The 20951-nt window shown below is 35.8% G+C and overlaps 1 protein-coding gene across 1 annotated transcript in view; it reads right to left on the bottom strand.

Annotated features, from left to right (window-relative positions):
- The window catches only part of USH2A (Usher syndrome 2A (autosomal recessive, mild)), a 1370557-nt gene that overhangs the window by 1110552 nt on the left and 239054 nt on the right, over positions 1-20951 (bottom strand). Inside the window, 3 exon segments of the mRNA XM_006834191.1 lie at positions 9095-9183; positions 9186-9224; positions 12134-12329. Coding sequence (XP_006834254.1) covers positions 9095-9183; positions 9186-9224; positions 12134-12329 — 324 coding nt within the window.

The raw sequence follows: 20951 nt of genomic DNA, 5'->3' as shown, positions 1-20951 counted from the left end.
TACTGACCCATATTGACCCTGTATAGGGTTTCCAAGGAGCAGCTGGTGAGCTTGAACCACTGACTTTGCAGTTCAAATGACTTTTCAGTCTGACGCATTAGCCCACAGTGTCACGCCAGGACTCCGGAGTAATGTAAGAAGTCCATTTATCTAATGAATAGAGCATCTTATCATAGGATATTATTATTCTATTCATGAGATAAGTGGATTTCTTCTCCATAGTGCAGTGGATATCATCTTGTTTGCTTCCTAGACACCTTATGGATTTGAAGAGTATACTGATAGCACTCTCAAAAAGATATAGATACGCTCTTAAATAAAATATAATGATGTACATTAATGCTCCAAAACTCATCCATGGAAGTACTAGGGGTCCTGGGCCTCTACATTAAGAACTCCTCAATAACAATATTACCTTGTCTTCATTTTCCTGTTTTGTATTAATGTTATTGATGTACTTAGATGTTCTTGTTGCATTGACTTTGGCATTAGTATTTTTAGAATTCAGTGACTCAGAGCATTACTTCATGCCAGTCTCAAGATCTTAGCATACACATGATAAAGACTTATAGTATTTTTCAAGAAAAATAAGGCAAACATGGTATATCTTATGAGATTGGATTGGGCTTTACACGGCAACTGCCAAAAGGAAAGTTCCCTTTGAGAATATAGGGTACATGACACAGGCAGGCCATTTGGGGTTGGCTTGCTTCATTTCTGAGTTATTATAACAAGATGAAACTTGAACTACTGCCTAATTTCCTTTTGTGCTCCCTAATATTATTAAACATTACAACTGCATGCATTTATACAATGTCCTTGAATTTCATTCTACAGTTTATAATCTGGACATGATCAACAACTTTTTATGTATTCTGTTATTCCACTGAAAATGACAGTAAACAGTTTTAGAAATATCTTACTTATTACATTATGCAAGCAAGGTATACTTGCGATAATATCTCAGCATGTAACAATAAACATAAAGTTTGCCTCTGTGCTTGAAGCCTGAGAAAATAGGAATTAAGACAAAGTTTAGATGTGATTTTGAGATAGACCATGCTTTAAAATGTTAGGCAGTATTTTTTCTTGTTTCAATTACATTTTCTATTTTAATACTTTTCTGTATTTATTAAGTTGCTTTGTTGATTATGTTTCTTACCCCCCAAAAAAGATAATTTAAATTAATTCTGATATATAACCAGAGAAAACTTAAATAGAAATATGAATGCAAAAAATGATAGACATACTCTTATGAATTTCAGGTCTGCAAATGGTCTGTCTCTGGTTTGGTTCAAAGCATCAACCATTCAGCTCATCATTAAGCACAGAACCAAATGAGCCCCCAGGGACAGCCCTGTTGTTGTTGTTAAAATGCCATCACAGCCACACTGTAAACGGTTTCCGAGGAGCAACTGGTGGGTACGAACCGCCGACGGCAGTTAGCAGTCCAGTGCTTATCCAAAAGGGCCATACCATGACTCTAAGATATAAATGTAAGGGCTAAGACTCTTAGAGGAAAACATAGGTGGTTCTGGCGGTACTTGAGGATAAGCACTGGATCAAAGTTTGGTTTGAACCACAAGGTTGGCTGTTCAAACTCACCAGCTGCTCCTCAGAAATCTTATACAGGGTGGCTATGAGTTAGGACAGACTCGGTGCTACGTAGCAACAAACAATATATGGTGTTGTAGGATAAGCACTGGACTGCCAGCCACAAGTCTGGCAGTTCAAGCCTACCAACCAATCCTTGGAAACTCTACACAGGATCACTATGTGTCAGAACTGACTAGCACTTCAAACAACATTATTTATCCAATTGATTTTTTTTAATATTGTTTGTGGAAGATATTAAGTATATGCAAGCATTAAATATATATGCATTGGATGTTATTGGATGAGTTATTGGATGTTTCCCTTTACCATTTTGATATTTGTAAGATCTTTGGGATACTTCATTCCTTATTTCCTATTGTTTTTCCTTTATCAGTCTTACTAGAGGCTTGTGAATTTTATTGTTCTTTCCAATAATCCATCTATTAATTATATTACTGACACTTTTTACTGTTTTTCTAAGTAAAATTTAATTGATTTTTGCTCTATATTTATTTTTTCCCTTCAGTAGGCTAACTTTAAGTTTGTTTTTCTCTTCTTTTTCCTCGCTTTTGAAATGGGAGTTAGAGTACTGATTTGAGACATTTTAAAAGTGTGTTGTGCTATAAACTACCCTCTGATCACTGCATAACCTTAATCTGAAAGTTTTCATATACTGTATTTTGTTTTCATTTAGTTTACTTCTCTATTTTTAAAAATTTACTAGAAACTCCCCATTGACCCATGTATTATTAGAAAACGTGTTCTTGATTTGCAAGTAATCTAAGCTTTTGTTTGTTATTTTACCTGTTATTGATTTCTTCTGATACCATTATGGTCAAAGAAAATACTCTATATGATTTTAATTTTTCTATATTTGTTTGTGGTTGATTTATGCCCAAGATATTGTACACCTTGGTATACGTTCCATGGCCCTTGAAGGATGTCAATTCTGCAGCTTTTAGATGGAATGGTCTATAAATAAATGCCAATTAAAACTTGTTGACTAAAGTTGTTGAGTTCTTTTATTTTGTTTATTCATTTATTTATTTACTTTTATTACTGATGTGTTGTTTAGTTGTTATATCATTTGTTTAGAAATGGTTACTAAAATTTTGCACGTGAATTTTTATATGCATTCCTTTAGTGTCATCAGTTTTCTTTCACAATTTGTTTTTAAGCTTTGCTTTTGGTGAACACATGTTTCTATGTCATCTTGATTGATTGATTGGTGCTTTTATCATTATATAATGCCTTTCTCTGTGCCAGGAAATGTTATTGCTCTGTAGTCTACATTATCTGTATCATTATAGCCAAGCTTGTTCTCTTCTGATTATTTTTTGCACAGTAAAACTTTTTTCCAGTAATTTATTTTCAATCAACATATATCATTGCATCTGAAATGTTGTGGGGACAGAATATAGCACATAGAGGTTTCTTTTATTTTTTCTACCAATCTGCTAATCTCTTTTAACAAGTTTAAACTGTTTTCATTTGCTATCACTATTGTTGTTGTTGTTGTTAAGGGCCATTGAATCAGTTCTGATTGATAGCAACCCTGTGTAGGGTTTCCAAGGAGTAACTGGTGAGCTTGAGTCTCTGACCTGCAGTTCAAACTGATCTTGCAGTCCGGAGCATTATCTTGCACCCGTTCTTCTTAGTGAGAAGAACACAGCCAACTATGTCTACTCTAATTTCCCAAAAAGAAGAAATTTTACTCTACAATTTCAAAAGTTCCTCTAAATATGTATACTCATTAAAGTTTACTACAATGTGTATTTTTACTAGCTGATAAACATATAGTTGACGTATTACATATTAGCTTATATCTCTATAGCTAATTAATGCTTTCTATGATTTTTCATCTTATCCTCCCTTTCACTGCTGACATTTTTACCTTCCAGATCTATAGTAGTATCTGGTAGCATGTTTTACAATGTCCTATGTCTTTGTTTTTTTGTCTTATGTTGTTGTTGTTGTTAGGTGCCATCGAGTCGGTACCAACTCATAGCAACCTTATGCACAGCAGAACAAAACAGTGTCTGATCCTGGGCCAACCTCACTACTGTTGCCATGCTTGAGTCCATCGATGCTGCCATTTGGCCAATCCATTTCGTTGGGGGTCTTCCTCTTTTTCTCTGACGCTCCACTTTACCAAATGTGATATCCCTCTTCAGCAGCTGCTCCCTCCTGATAATATGTCCAAAGTACTAGAGACGAAGTCTGGCCATCCTGACTTCCAAGGAACACTCTGGCTGTACTTCTTCCAAAACAGATTGATTAGTTCTTTGAGCAGTCCATGATACTTTTAATACTCTCCTTCAACACCATAACTTAAATGCATCAGTTCTTCTAAGGTCTTCCTTATTCACTGTCCAGCTTTCACATGCATATGAGGTTACTGAAAATACCATGGCTTGGGTCAGAAGCACCTTAATCCTCAAATCGACATCTTTGCTCTTCAACACTTTAAAAAGGTCTTGTGCAGCAGATTTGCCTAATGCAATACGTCATTTGATTTCTTGAATGCTGCTTCCATGAGTGTTGATAGTTGATTCAAATAAAATGAAGTCTTTGGCAACTTCAATCTTTTCTCCATTTATATGAATGTTGTTTATTGGTCCAGTGGTGAGAATTTTTGTTTTCTTTACCTTGAGATGCAACCCATACGGAAGGCTGTAGTCTTTTATCTTCATCAGTAAGTATTTTAAGTTCTCTTCACTTTCAGCAAGCAAGATTGTATCATCTGCATATCACAGGTTGCTACTGAGTCTTTTTCCAATCCTGATGCAACGTTTTTTCTCATGTAATCTAGCTTCTTGGATTATTTGCTCAACATTTTTGACAATTGCCAATATTCCTAGAGTCATACTTCATACATTCCATGTTCTGATTATTAATTAACGTTTACAGGTGCTTCTCTTCATTTTGAATTGTATCCCATCAGCAAATGAAGGTCCCACAGGCTTTAATTCATTCATGTCATCACGGTCAACTGGGCTTTGAGGAGGCAGCTCTTCCCTAGTCGCATTTTGAGTGCCTTCCAACCTGAGGGGCTCTACTTCTGGCACTACATCTGACAGTGTTTCACTGCTATTCATACGGTTTTCAGTGACTAATCATTCAGCAGGAGTTCTTCTTTCCTTTTTCCTATTCTGTTTTTATCTAGAAGCTCTTCTGAAACCTGTTCACCATGGGTGATCCTGCTTATATTTAAAATAGCTTCCAGAATCACAGCAACAAACCAGCCACCACAGTATCACAAACTGACAGATGAGTGGTGGTCTTTCATCTTATTCCTTCCATTTTTTGTTTGTTGACTTTGTAAATATCAGATAATTGATGGTTATATTCAAATTTAAGAAATAAGATCTAAGTTGTTCTTTTGGATTAATAACTCAATTCATTTATATAAGTAGTTTTCTTACTATTCTGTAGTTTTATTTCTCTGACAAGTTATAGATCTATTGGGTGGGATGACCCCAAGGGCTGTAAGTGGGAATCCACACAAAACCATGCCAGTCGTCAAGTTTATTCCAACCCATAGAGATGCTATAGGATAGAGTAGGACTTCCCTTTAGAGTCTCCAGTGCTTTATGGACACTGACTGCCTAATCTTTCTCCAGTCCACTGACTTATAGACTCAAGCTTTTGGTTAACAGTCAAGAAGTTAGCATGTCACAAGGTTAAAAGTGACTTGACAATGTCAATTGGTAGGTTTCATTTTAGGAGTTATCCTTGATCCTCAGAAACCCTATACAGGGTACCTAGGAGTCAGATCAGACTCGACAATTCGTAAAACATGTAAGAAGCCCTGTGGTGCAAATGTTAAGTGCTCAGCTGCTAACTGAAAAGTCAGTGGTTTGAACCTATTTGTGGCTCCACAGGAGAGAAGACCTGGGAATCTGCTTCCATAAAGATTACAGCCTAGTAAACACTATGGGGGCAGTCCTATTTTCATATTGGCACATTAGGATTTGGAAATGATTCAGCACCACACAACAGCAACAGAAGACTGCAGATACCTTGAACTGCCAAACAGAAAAGGGATTATTCTCTGGCAGTAGAGGATTTTTGTGTAGGTCCCTCCTGACCAGAGCTACTAGATTTCAAAGGATATCTTTGTGAATTTACAGTATTTATCATTATCTAATATTACTTTTATTCATTTATTTGTCTTCTGTCTCTTTGTCTACCATGACATCAAGGGCAAAAGAGGCTTCTTAGAAACCTTTTTCCTAGGTATAATTATCCAGAACTCACCCAAGAATTAGGTCCACCCTATGGGAGATAAGGAAAGATATCCTGAGTCAGCAAGGTGCTGGGGTAGCTCTTGTTGGCTGATGAGAGTAAATTATGCACATTTGTTCCCAACTCCATGATCTGTGACATTTTATAGGTAAATGGGAACTGGTCAGGGTGAAGCGTTTTTTTCCTCCTCAGATATATAGCGATTAAATCTTTACAGCATTATAATATTCAACACTATCCAAAATGGTCTTCCAGTCCCCAGTGAAATGCACTTAAAAGAAAATCTCACTTCAGAAAATAATATTTCATTTCCTGCACACCTGAGCTTTGAGTTTGAGAGACAGATCTTGTTCTTGTTGTTGTTAAGTACAATCTAGTTGGTTCCAACTCACAGTGACCCTGATAGGGGTGTCCGAGGAGCAGATGTTGAGTATGAACTACTGACATTGTGGTTCACAGTCCAGTACTGATCCTACAGCACCACACTAGGAGTCCTATCTATTATACATAAATTCATATGGGTTATGATTTGCAAGTGAGAATTGGGGAGATACAGCTTTAGTTCACAGTTTCTCTCAACATACCAAATTTATTTGACCTTAGGCCATCAGAGTGAGAGAACTGTTCTTTAAGTGAAAATTTTACATACTGTTTAGGTTATTATGATCACCATTTTACATGACCATCAGGCTATAAAAACAGTGCTCAGACAGAATCTCTCTTCTTGCATTCAACATTCATTCAATAAATATTTATTGGGTGCTTACATGATGGTGGACAAAGAATTAGAAGACAAGTAAACATATAAAAGTAATGTCAGATCATGATAAATACTGTAATAAAAATAACATAGGGTGATGTGAAAGACTGTGGCTGTGGTATTTTTGTAATTGAGTGGGTAGTGAAGATATGTTTCAGTTGAGACCTGAATGATAAGCAGAAGACAGCCATGCTGAAAATTCAGGGCACATGTGCAAAGAGGAGCCATGCAAAGACAGAGTCATATTTGACTAATAATTATATGTGAAACTGTAATATGAATTTCTGGAAAATAATCCTTGATGTCATAAATTAACAAGAGTTAAAACTATATTTGTTAAATATTATTCTACTTTTCAGCTTCTCAATGAAGCATATAATATTCTCCTATTAACATACTACAATTACAGAAGTTTTTCAATGTGTATTTTGGCCTAGTTATTGTTTGGATTTTATTTGTTAAAGCAGTTTTTAATGTAAGGTGGAAGTTATATGACAAATACTATTTGCCTTGAATGGATTATCTTCAAACTATAACTTGTAATTAAAAAAAAAATTCTTTAACATAATTGTTGTTTTAGCCATTGTTTTCTCAATGATGTACAAAAAATTATATATTGAATATTATTGTCATTGTTAAGTGCCATCAAGTCAGTTCTGACCCATAGCTACCCAGTATAGGATTTTTGAGGAGCAGCTGGTGAGCTTGAACCACTGACTTCCCAGTTCAAACCGACCTTTCAGTTCAGCACAATAACCTGCAGTACCTTAACAAGACTCTATAATGAATATAGATTGCTACTATAATTGGATCCATTCCTCCCAGTAAAATTAATCATCCATTTTCACAGATTTCAGTTAGAGTCCTGCTTTGGTGCAATAGATCAGCACTGCACTCCTAACCACAAGGTTGGTGGTTCAAACCCTCCAGCCACTCAGTTGCCATGTGTCAGAACTCACTCCACCTCATTTAACAATAGTATTACCAGACCAGGTTAAAGGTTTAAGTTGAAGACACATTTAAAAACAAAGCTGCTCTTTCTGACTTGAGGTAGGATAAATGGTCCCATGTTAGTTAGAATTTGTACGCATGTAACCCAGGCAACTACATTTGAAATGTTGTCAATAAAATGCATATTAAAATAATAAAAATCCATTGTACTTATGAGCTACAGAAAATGCCAGAATAAGAAATTTAAAAGTAGAGCTATCCTAATTTCCATTTGAATCTATTTATAAGAAATCTTTGTTATATTATCTGAAATCTTGTTCAATTAACAATATCTGTTAACATCAATTCATCAATAATTTCAAAATATACTTAATTGTCAGTTTGTTTGGAGTCCTTTGCCACTCAATATTTTTGACATTTATGAAATTAAAACCATAAGGAGCAGGGGGAAAATATGAGACAGAAAGAGAGAAAGAGAGAGAACAGAATGGATAAGAAAAAAAATCTTTCAATACGCTGTCTACAAGAGACATATCAAAAAGATGGAGACAGCCTAAATGCCCATTAACAGAAAAATAGTTAAACTTTGGTACATACACAAAATGGAATAGTACAAAACATTGAAGAATAATGGTGAATCTGTGAAACACCTCACAGAATGGATGAACCTGGAAGACACTATGCTGAAGTACATTAGTCAATCACAAAAGGACAAATATTATATGATGCCAATGTTGTAAAAAGTTTAAGAAAATTTTTCTTGAAAGAAGAAACAATCTATGATGGTTACAGGGTGGGGGATGAGAAATTTAGTCACTGTTTAGAGAGTAGACACCTGTTAACACAGGGCAGGCAATATATATCAAGAGAGAAACTGGCAGAGGAAAAATGAAGGGAGCAGGAGAAACTGGGAGTGACTATAATAGACAAAGTGAATAGAGATAAATACTATTAACTGTGTTACATGGAGGGGATTGCAATTATGTAATGAAGCAAAGCATATGATTTGTTGAACGTAAAACTGCTCTGTAAACTTTCACTCAATTCACAATAAAAAGTTGAAAAAATAAATGAATAAAAGATGAAAGTACCATGGGCTATCCAAAAAAAAAAAAAAAAATCAAACAAACATAAGAGCCTTTATTATACTCAATGAGCCACCTGCACAGTCTACAGCAGTCATCTTTTGGAAACACTCACAGAATAAACCCTCCTCCCAAAGCAACAACTGCCACCTAGGTGACCCTCACTCCTGTTTATCCATGTGGGAGAGAACAGAATTGTGCTCCACAGAGATTTCAAAGCTGACTTTTCCAAAGTAGAGCACTAAACTTTTCGTCCATGGTGCTTCTGGGTAGACTCGAACTTCTAACCTTCAGGTAGTAGTGAGACTGTTAATCATGTACATCACCCAGGAATTCCACACAGAGAGTACCTCCTGCAAATATAGTCCTCGATTCCACTGGTAGAACATCTCCCAAATTAGTCTCAGACAGAGAGAATAACTTTCCCATTCAATAAATACAGCAAAGAACTCACCTTATCACAAAGAAGGCTGTTGTTTCTAGTGCCAACTTTATAACAATCACAGGGTGCACAAACATCTCTGGCTGAAGGATCTGCACCAATTGTTGGAAAAAGTAATCCTTACACAGCTCACAGTTCCTTCCTGCATCAGGGAAAGGTTATGCATTATGACTTCCAATTCATTAAAATCAGCTGCATAATTCAAAATTAAAGACTGTATTCCTTTGAGAGAATTCTATAATTTTCGGGACGTCCATTTTAATGCACCTTTCATCTCTACCTGCCAATTTAGTGATCCAGAGCATATGAAACAATGAACCTGTTACAAACTGTGCTTTACTTCATTAAACTCCCATCTGTTATAAAATGCCACACTTCTAAAAAGCTGTGCTTTGTAAGGATCCATACATTTTGAAAGAGTTTGTTTCTAAAATTAAAAGTTTTCTTTATTTCTAGGACCAGACACTTAAATTAAATCAAACACAAGAAATTGCTATATGTACAGAAGATAATAGTTATACAGTTAGAAGCAAGTAGGTATGCAGCCCAAGTAATTTTTTTCTCCCAGAAATGAGACTGCCCTTAATGAAATGTATTATTTTATAGTCAACCTGATTAAAACAAATACTTGTGTTAATGCTTATGACCATTATTTTTCATTTCAAATATAAAAAAGAAATGTTTTTTTATTACTTAAATATATCAAATAAACATCTTATTGACTATTAGAATAGCCTGGCATATTTAGTATGTTGAGTAATTCCTATAGTCCACAATTTATAAACTAGAAATTATCCCATGCTGTTTTATATAATAGAAAAACTAAACTATAGCAAGTTTTAAAAGTGAAAGTGAACAGCATATAAAGCCACTGAAATAAGCTGAAATAAAACTCAAGGTTCTCAATTACCCTGTAAACATCATGCACTCTACTCAAATATTGCTGAAATTGACCCAATATTGGAAGACCACTGAAATAACTTAATTAAGTGAAAAATCACATTCTGATGAATATTGGTTATGGCCTAATTAAAAATTAAATGGATTTATAATACTTCTAGAACATTTCCTATTTACATATGCTGATGACTCCCAAATCTATATCTCTAGTCTAGATTTATCTCCTTTATTTATTATTTAATGAATATTTATTAAGTGATTACCATGTTCCAGACACTATGTTAAATGCTGAGGAATACAGTAGTGAGCAAAACAGACACTACACCTTTCTCATAGAGTTTTATTCACTGTCTAGTTGGGAAAAAGAATCTTCATTAAATAACAGGAATAAATACACATTTACAAACTATGATGAAAAAGGTGCTGAGAGAGTGTGCCCATTGTCCTGATCTTTTCTGAAACATCACTGAAAGCTTTCCTTGAAAAAGGCAGCTTCAGACCTGTGTAACCAAACAGATCTCCTGTGTGTCATGGAAACACAAAGAACACACTCAAACCAGAGCCTATCATCTCCCCTATGTCTGATCCTCCTTCTGTGTTTCCTATCTTTGTAACTCAAGCCTCTTATTCAAGCTGAATGTTTGGCATCAGCCTTGATTGCTCTACCTTCCTTCCTTACATCCTACAACCAGTTGCTCACAATATGTGACTGTTTTTCTATATTTAATATCTCTTGAATCCCCATCCCTCTATCCACACAGTCTTAAATGTAGTTGAGCATCATTTCTAACTTGACTACTATCTTGTCTTCCCAAACTATTTTTGGCATTCTCCAATCCATTTTTCACTCTACATTCACACTGCAAAGCCATTTGAACTGCAAAGTCGGTGGTTCAGGCTCACCAGCTGCTCCTTGGAAACCCTATACAGGGTCACTATGGGTCAGAATCAACTCTATGGCACTTAACAACAATAATTCACAATGATCTTTTAAAATAGCAAAATTGCATGAGTCCTGGTGAGATGCTGTAGGATAAGCACTGGATCATAAGGTCAGTTTGAACCTCCAGGTTAGCCGTTCAAACTCACCAGCCACTCCTCAGAAACCCTATACAGGGTCAGCATGAGTCAGAACTGATTCAATGGCACTTAACAACAACAACATTTCCTGTAGAAACGAGGGATGGAAACCTTCCCCAGGGTTCTCATGGTTTCTAAAGTTCTGTGTGATCTGGCCCCTGCCTTCTTTCCTTCCCTGTACCTTTTCCTACCACCAGCCATTTACTCTTCTATCAGTTATCCAAATGTACCACATATATGTTTCTCGCCCCTTCAGATCATTGCACAACCTGGAAACTTTTATTCATGGCCTCCATACTCTTCCCTCTCTCACTCCATCACCTATTTAACTTCTACTATACTTGCCATGCCTTGGCATGAATTGTGCAATTTCCTTTATTGCTTCTTTAATCCTACACCTTTTCCTCTATACAATAATTGATACAAACACAGGGAAATTTATTACCTTGCTCATCTTTTTGTCCCCAGCACTTAGTCAAGTTCTTGTGACATTTCAGGCTATTGATAATTACCTAATAAATTCATTCATTCATGAAACACAGTAGCACATTTTCAAACCCATTAGTGCCCTTATACTTTTCAAACGCAGATGTTACCTATTTCTGTTTTTTAAAAGCTGGCCTTTCCTAAAGCAGCAATTTTCAATGACTAGGCAAAATGTTTTATTGTTTTAGAAAAAAAAAACTATAATTGATTAGAGTATTCTGCATTTAATTAGCTTTTTAAAATAAGAATAATCCCAAATTCCTGGTGTGTATGCAAAATTTGAATGAATGCAAACATCTCCATATGAGAATAAGAATGTAATGGTAACATACAAGGAGTCTTATTCTAAGGAAGTTAGTAAAATTATCTGAATCCTTAAAAATCAAACAAAATAAAAAACATCTTCATACAATTACATACTAGACTACTCTCTCTGAAACAGCCTAATGTTTTGAAATTATAAAGACTGGATGAATAATCTCTGGTTTTCACACTTAGTAAAATAGTATAAACTAGAACGTACTGTATGTATGGAAGAATGCAACCTCAAAGTCAAGTCAGAAATGTATGTTATCTGTTATTTACATGTAGTGTTATGTTCACAATAATCACAAACTCCTCCATCCCCTCTATAGTGGTCAGAAGGGAAAGGGTCCACAGAACTGGTGTAGTGGCAGCTTCTGGAATGACGGTGGCATTCACAGTGTTTACAGTTGTAAGCATGATCTTCCTCAGCTTGACAGAAAGGCTTGTCATTATAAAGAGGCAAACAGTGATCACACTAGAATAACTACAACAAAAATTACTATGAAGCTATAAATTTATATTTTTCATTCAAACAGAACTAACATCAAAGAGCAAAAAGCCAACATTTTTTTGGTTTTGTTTTGTAATTCATATTACAGGCAGTCCTCATTTTGGAAGCGTGAAATCATAAAGGGGACCCTGAAACTGAAATTTTACAAAGTGATCTTTATGATCAGTTGGGAAAGTCGTAATTGCTCCATGGTCTTTCAAAACTCTATCAAAAAATAAAAACCACCTAACTGTTGATTAGGACTCCTGGTGTGGTGCTGTAGGATCCGCACAAGACCTTGGCCCACCAGCTACTGCTCGGAAATCCCGTGAGTCTATTAACAAAAACTGTTGGTTATAAATGTAAAGAGAAATTGAAAATACCGAAACTAAGATTATTTGCTGTTGTTAAGTTCATTGGAGTCAGTTCAGACTAATAGCAACCCTGCATAGGGTTTCCAATGAGCAGATGGAGAGTTTGATCTTCTAACTTTGTAGTTAGCAGTCCAGTGCTTACCTTAAGGTGCCACATCAGGAGTCCAACATCTATTTGGTGGTGGTGATTATGTGTTGTGGAGTCAGTCGCGACTCATAATGACCCTGTACAGGGTTTCAGATACCTATACTGGTACAGAAAGCCTCATCTTTCTCCTGCAGAACAGCTGCTAGTTTCAAACTGCTGTCAGTCCCTGAGTTAGCAGCCCAATTCGTAACCACTACAATACCAGAGCTCCTTAACATCTAGTTAGTAAATTGTAATTGAAAGCATTGTTGTTTTTAAGAGCTGTCACAAAGAAGTGAAAAAAAAAAGCACCCTGCGGTGCTTGACCTTGCTCCTATACTTTGAAGGGAAATGATTGGTTCATTTATTTGTATCTTCTTGTAAATGCAAGTCATTCTCATAGCAGGAAATTTACAAGCAATTGCTAAATTCTTCACTGAAAATTCACATATAAAAGTAATGATAATGTCTTTTATAAGTCATTCTTGAAAGAATTTCGAGAGAGGACAGATGGAGAAAACTTGTAAATAGGTAAAGTTCTCAGACTTGACTATTATGAAATGAATTACAATAAACTGCTGACAAATACAAAATTAACCCATTTTATTAAAACAGATAGACTTAGCAATTATATTCTCAATTATGGCTCTTTGAGGAGCAAGGTGGTTCCATAAAATAAGCACTGGACTTCAAACTACGAGGTCCTCAATTAGATCCTACCAGCCACTTCTCAGAAAAAAGATGAAGCTTTCTATTCCCTCAAAGATTTAAAAGCCTTGGAAACCCAACCCAAGGTCATTATAAGATAGAATTGACTCGAGAGAACATAACAACAATATGAGTCTTTGGTCAAAACATTTTAAAATTGGGAGAATAGACCTTGCTATGTTTTTTTTATCACCAGCAATAAGCATTTGTAATTCAAATTTAATACAGTCAAAAGTTAGAAACAAGGCAGAGGTTTGAAGTCACTTCTTAGTTCAACATCTGGTATTACTGGTTACTGTCAATACAGCTTTGGAAATTTACAGAAAGTTTACATACTTCTATATACTTGGTACTGTGTATAAGGCACTTAACATAGATTGTTACACTGGATTCTCTCGACCACAGAGTCATAGAGTGTTCTACATCTTACCTCTGTTCCTTGATTTGCTAGCCCTGTGTTTCGTACATTTTACCTCTTTAAACATTATTTTTCTTATCTGCAACATGGCATAATAATACAATACAAATAGTGATCTCAAGTTTTAATGGCACCAGCAATACATAAGACTGACACCATACAAAAATATTGCCAATAACCCTTAATAGAAGATTCTGTGATCATACATATATTGGTCCATGTTATACTTAAGGGGAAGTGTTCTATAGAACAAGGGGCAACTTTTGACCAAGATTTATAGTTAAATTAATTTCTTGTTAGTTTTTTTTTTTTTTTTCATTTGTAGCTATAATTGTCTTCATGAGCCATCCTTTGAAGTCTTTTCTGTTAAGCTCTTTTACTTTATCACTTCCTTCTGTTTTATGTAATCAATGTTCAAGAGAAGTTTCAGGGTCTCTTCTGACATCCATTTTGGTCTTTTCTTTCCCGTCTTTTTAATGCTCTTTTGCTTTCTTCATGTATGATGTCCTTGATGTCATCCCAAAAGTTGTCTGGTTTTCGGCCAGTAGTGATCAATGCCTGAAATGTATTTTGAGATGGTCTCTAAAGGCAAGTGAGATATTCTCAAGGTCATACTCTGTCTCTCACAGTCTTTTAAAAAAAATTGTTCAGCTTCAACTTCAATTTGCATATGAGCAAATGATGATCTGCTACAGAGCTGACCCATGGCCTTGTTCTGACTGATGATATTGAGCTTCTCCATTGTTGCTTTCCACAGTTGTAGCTGATTTGATTCTTCTGTAATTTCATCTGGAGAAATCCACATATATAGTCACCGATTATGTTTCTGAAAAAATGTCATTGGTCATGTAGAATTCTATCATGTGATACCTGGCATCATTTCTATTATCCAAGTCATATTTTCCAAATACTAATCTTTCTTCCTTGTTTCTAATTTTTACATTACAATGGTCAGTAATTATCAGTGCATCTTGATAACACGCTGGATCAATTTCAGATGGCAGAAATTGGTAAAATTTAGCAATTTCTACATCTTTTGCCCCAGTGGTTGTTGAGTCAATTTGAATAACAGTCTTAAAAATTAGTCTTTCTTGTATGCTGTGGGTATTAACCTGTCACCCAGAGCACTGTACTTCAGGATAGACACCTGAATAGGATGGCATTGCTCTTCAATTTGTTCTTCTTGCCATTGTAGAAAAATTATTGCCTGGTTCAAAATGGGCAATACCACTCATTGCAGATCACGCATGCCTAGGATATCAATCTTAAAGCAAGCACTCCATTTTATTTTTGATAACTTCCAGTTATCTATAATTCATACTTTGTGCTGTCCTCATCCCAATTACTAACAGATGTTTGCAGATGTTTCTTTTCATTTTGAGTCAGGCAATATCAGCAAATCATTAGTTACCTGTCAGATGCAGATGAAACAATTTTGCTTGTTAAAAGTGAAGAGGACTTGAAATGCTCACTGATGAAGGTCAAAAACTACAGCCTTCAGTATGGACTATACCTTACCATAAGGAAATCAAAATACTCACAACTGAGCCAATTAGCAACATCGTGATAAGTGGAAAAAATACAGAAGGGGATGGCGATTTCATTTTACTTGGATCTCCAATCAATGTAGATGAAGTAGTCCAGAAATCAAAAGGCATATTGCATTGGGGAAATCAACCAAAAAAGATATATTTAAAGTGTTAAAAAGCAACAATGTCACCTTATGGAATAAGGTGCTCTTGACGCCAATCATGTTATTTTCAATCTCCTCATGTGCATGAGACAGTTGGACAGTTATAAGAAAGACTGAAGAAGAAATGATGCATTTGAATTATGGTGTTGGCAAGGCATACTGAATATGCCATGAAATGACAGGAGAACAGGCAAATCTGTCTTAGAATATGCCATATAGAATGCTCTATGGAAGTAAGACTGATGAAACTTGATCTCATATAATTTGTTTGAACCTTCTATATCGGGAGGGACCAGTCCTTGGAGAATGACATCAAGCTTGGTAAAGTAGAGTAACAGTGCAAAAGAGGAAGACCCTCAGAGAGATGGAGTGATAACATTGACAGTGACAATTAATTCAAACATAGCAAAAATTTTGAGTTTGACACAGGACTGAACAGTGTTTCATTCTGTTGCACATTAGTCAGAGTCAAACTAACAGCACCTAACAACAGTTATTGCTACATAAGAGGTCTAATCTACACTTATTCTGGTTTTGGGGGCCCTTTTTAGATGCCATTCAGCATCATTAGGCTAAAACCACTACATCTTTTAGTAACCCTAAATATGGCACTGTAGGATAAGCACTGGACCACAAGGTCAGTTTGAACCACAAGGTCAGCAGTTCAAACTCACCAGACATTCATCAGAAACAATCTACATTGTAGCTACGAGTTGGAACTGAATGGACAACACTTAACTATCATCACCACAACAAATATAGGAGAGATATAGGTTTGGCCCTGTGGATCAATGTGCTGGACTTCAAAGTTGGTTTGAATCACAAGGTCGGTGGTTCAAGCTCATCAGCGGCTCCTCAGAAACCCTATACTATGGGTCACTATGGGTCAGAACCAACTCAACGGCACTTAACAACAACAACATAGCCTAATTGGATAAATGAAGGCCAAAAAAAAAAAACTTTCTGTCTCTCTGGATTTGAAGGAGAGACATGAATTCTTTAGTTCTTTTTGCCAGGTCAATTAGTAGCACCTCCATCCCAAATTTTAAAATATTAAGCTTTGGGCTGCTAATTATAAGGTTGGTGGTTCAAACCCACCAGATGCTCTATGGGAGAAAGATGAGGTTCTTTGGTCCTATGAAGATTGATTCTCAGAATCTCTAAGGAGTAGTTCTACTCTGTCGTATCGGGTATCTGTGAATCAGAATTGACTTGATGGCAGTCTGGTTAGGATTCTACTAAAAACTTAACCAGATAGAAAATTTTGCTAGAAGACAAATACCCTAAGGCTATTTTTCTTTTTATTTCAAAGTATTCTTATTGAAGGCTTTGCTCGCTGATGGTGGTGCTCAATTGTTCTGGTTGTGCCTTCTTGAATAAAAGTTGGTGAATCTGCTGATGTAAAATCTGTGACCCTGTCACACTGATTACATTTGTTTTATGTCTTCTATGAAACAACTGCTGGCTGTTTTTGTTTTGGATCTTGCCTACATGAATTAGAGGAACAAATCAAACAAAAGCATTCCCTTTGCTTTTATGAAAACAACTTTGTTGCTTTTTATAATCATAAAACAAAACAAAAAACGCATCTGAGAAGTATCAACAGACCTACTTGAAATCATCATTTTAGCCATATCTCAGTCTAAAAATCATTACCAAAAAGCCTCATTGTAAACAGACAGGACTTTGCATGGTAGGCATGCTCCAAAATCACTATCCTGGCTTCTATAAATTTTAATATCAAAGAGGAAGATGTCACTGGCATAACTGGTGTGGTTTTGAGTCCATCAACTAATTGTTTCTAAAAATGGCTGACTTTATAGAAATACTAATGGCATTTTATCCTTTCCAGAAAAAAAAATTTTTTTAACTCTCAAATTAGAACTTTTCTATACAAAAAGTGTAACGCCAGCCTAGTAAGTATTAGAGAAAAGTCCAGTGCAGTCACTACTACTAAGTCAGTTTATCTAGGGAGTCCCTGGATGACTTAAATGGTTAGTGTTCAACTACTAGCCAAAAAGTTGACTGGTCAAATCGACCCAAAGGCAACTTGGAATTCATGCCTTGTGATCTTCAACTCAAAACAATAATCAGGAGCCTCATATGTATGCATTCCATTGAATCTAGAAATCCCACCAGAAATTCAGGTAAGTACAAGTTTGGAGCCCTGGTGTGGTACTGTAAGATAAGCTCTGGACTCCTAACCACAAGGTTGGTGGTTCAAATCCACCAGTCACTTCACAGAAACCCTAGACAGACTCGCTATGAGTTGGAACTGACTCAACAGAACTTAACAAGTACAATTTTAAAGTTATTTGAGAAGGATCACTTATAATAAGATATTTGCAACAGTGACATTAAATACTCAAAAGTAAAGAAATGGTTAATTTAATGTAATGTATCTTGAATGGAATATAAAGCAGATATTGTAAATATAAATATAGAAAAGTTTTAAAATATTTAAAAAAAATCAAAACCAAACCCATTACCATTGAGTTGATTTTGACTCATAGCAACCCTATCTAGGGTTTCTGAGGCTGTAAACTTTTACTGGAGCAGAAAGCCTCATCTTTCTTCTGTGGAGCAGGCGATGAGTTTGAACTACTGATCTTGCAATTAGCAGTCCAGTGTTTATCCTACAATACTACCAGAAATCCAACTTACAACCCTAAACACGGTCACTATGGGTTGGAACTGACTCAATGGCACTTAACAACAAAAATATGGCTGTAGTGATACAACTTTAAGGAGATAGAGAAAAATGACGTATGTATAGATTTATTACCATGGCACACAACAACAATAGATTTATTAATAACAACAATAATACAAGGTCTGATAGGATATAAAGTAAAAGCATTTGCTAAGTTTATGATTGGTATGATTACATGGTACTTTTATTTTTTGTAACAATTTATTTTGATTACTAAGGTTGTAAAAATTTGAGGGGCAATGCAGTGCAATTGCATGGATGGTTACAAGGAAATTATACATCAGTTGTAACACTTCGCTTAGAAAACATAAGGAAACTTAAATGCTCCTGTTCAAGTTAATACACAGATTAGCGAGTTTCTATAGAGAAACTAGGAGCTCTGGTAGTGTTGCGGTTATGAGTCAGGCTTCTCACCTCAAGGTCAGTGGTTCAAAACTACCAGCTGTTCTATGAGGAAAAAGGTGAGAGAAAGATGTGGCTTTCTGCTCCTGTAAAGATTTACAAGCCATAGAATTTTCAATAACCTCATATGCATGTGAAAGCTGGACAGTGAATAAGGAAGACTATAGAAGAATTGATGCTTTTGAGTCATGGTGTTGGAGGGGAATATTGAAAGTGCTATGGGCTGCTAAAAGAACAAACAGATCTGTGTTGGAGGAAGTGCAGCCAGAGTGCTCCTCGACTCTCATACTTTAGACATATTGTCAGGAGGGACCAGTTGTTGGAGAAGGATAACAAGTTTGGTAAGGTGGAGAGTCAGAGAAAAAGAGGAAGACCCCAGTGAGATGGATTGGGAAAGTGGCAGCATCAATGGGCTCAAATATGGCAACAATTACGAGGTTGGCCCAGGACCAAGCAATGTTTCATTCTGTGTGCATAGGGTTGTTGTGAGTTGGTACCAACTTGATGTTACCTAACAACAACATCTTTGAATAAAGGAAGAAGATAAATGTTCTCTTAGTTAAAGATACCGAAGCCCATGGTAAGCTTCTTTGGTGTGAGTAGAATCTTCCTAAGCGTTACTCACTGAAAACCGTTCAGTATCCAACAGTCTTAGTACTCCTTGAAAGTTTAATCTTATAATAATAACCACAAGTAAATCAAACCCAAAATAACTTGTTACCAACAGCTACAAAACCCAACAGGTAAACATCTATTTTTGAGTGATTTCAAAAAAGTGAGTTAATTTACTTTGTAAAAGAATCGATTTCTAAATGTGACACCTGGAAACTTTGTAAGAAGTCTTCAACAATATTAGTGAATAAATGAAATAGTTATTTTCTCCTTAGCATACATTATACGTGCCAAACTTCCAGAGGCACAAATGACAGTCATGACTGCTACCTTGGTTTATTGTTTATAGAGAACACAACGTTTTTCTAACTTTTGAAATCATTGCAATTGTCATAGAATTTTATAATAGAACATTTACTTGTCTGTTTTCTTTATTAAAGTCTATTATTAGAGTCTGAGATTCTTCATGCAGGAAGCAAATTTCCATGACCTTATGAATCCCATTGCACAGAATATATAAAGCACTGCAATTGCTCAATAAATATTTATTGAATGAGGGATGAGTGAACAAACGAATATATGAGTAAGTAAATGAATGAATGATGTAACAAGAACTTATGTTTACCCAATTTCTTGTTTAGATGGTGGTACTAGCAAGAAAAAAATAAAAGCAAGAGACAGGAAAGTATTTCCTTTTGTACACTAACAGTAAAATGTAAGAAACTAATACTTGTGGTGTCAAGCCTAAGTGTTTTATAGTATGTATAAGGTGACTAAATCTTGAAACTGTGAAGTAGGCACTGTTATTGCCTTCATTTTGTGGATGAGTAACCTAAAGACTGCTGCTGCTGTGTGTCCTCACATTAGTTCCCTATATAGGGCTTCCAAGGAGCAATTAGTGGGCTTGAACTACCAACCTTGTGGTTAGCAGTCTTGTTCTTATCCTACAGAGCTACACCAGGATTAGAGAAGGCTAATAACGTTCCAACAGCATCCACTAGAATGTCAAATTAGAATGCAAAAGTTTCTGACATCAGAAATTTTCATTATTTTATACACGTTATTATAACAGCAACAGTGCCTAGAGGAAACCCTAGCATACAGCAGGCCCTCAATTGATTTATTATCTAAGTTTTCTCTTCTAAAATCCTCACTGCTAGTTATCATCTAATGGTGGCTCTGAGAATAGAAAAAAATGATCTCTGAGGGAGAAAGAAATTGCGATTCACTGTGGACAAGTGTCCATCGTCACCTTCAGCACATAGTGTATATGGATGGAGGTTTTATGTTGTGCTGTAAGCCAAGTCCATATGACCCTATAGTAGTTATTGCTAGTTGCCTTGAGTCAGTTCCCACTCAGTGACCCTGTGTACTACAGAACAAACATTTTCTGGTCTTGTGCCATCTTCACAATAATTGTTATATCTGAGCCCATTGTTGCTGCAACTGTGTCAGTCCATCTTGTTAAGCATCTTCCTTTTTTTCCCTGACATTCACGTTAATAAACATGATGTCCTTCTCCAGGAACTGGTCCCTCATGAAAACATGTCCATAGTTGTT

This window comes from Chrysochloris asiatica, unplaced genomic scaffold (assembly GCF_000296735.1).
Source record: "Chrysochloris asiatica unplaced genomic scaffold, ChrAsi1.0 scaffold00009, whole genome shotgun sequence".
NCBI lineage: Eukaryota > Metazoa > Chordata > Mammalia > Afrosoricida > Chrysochloridae > Chrysochloris > Chrysochloris asiatica.
Note: the sequence above shows the minus strand (reverse complement) of the source record. Positions and strands in the feature narration are given on the sequence as shown.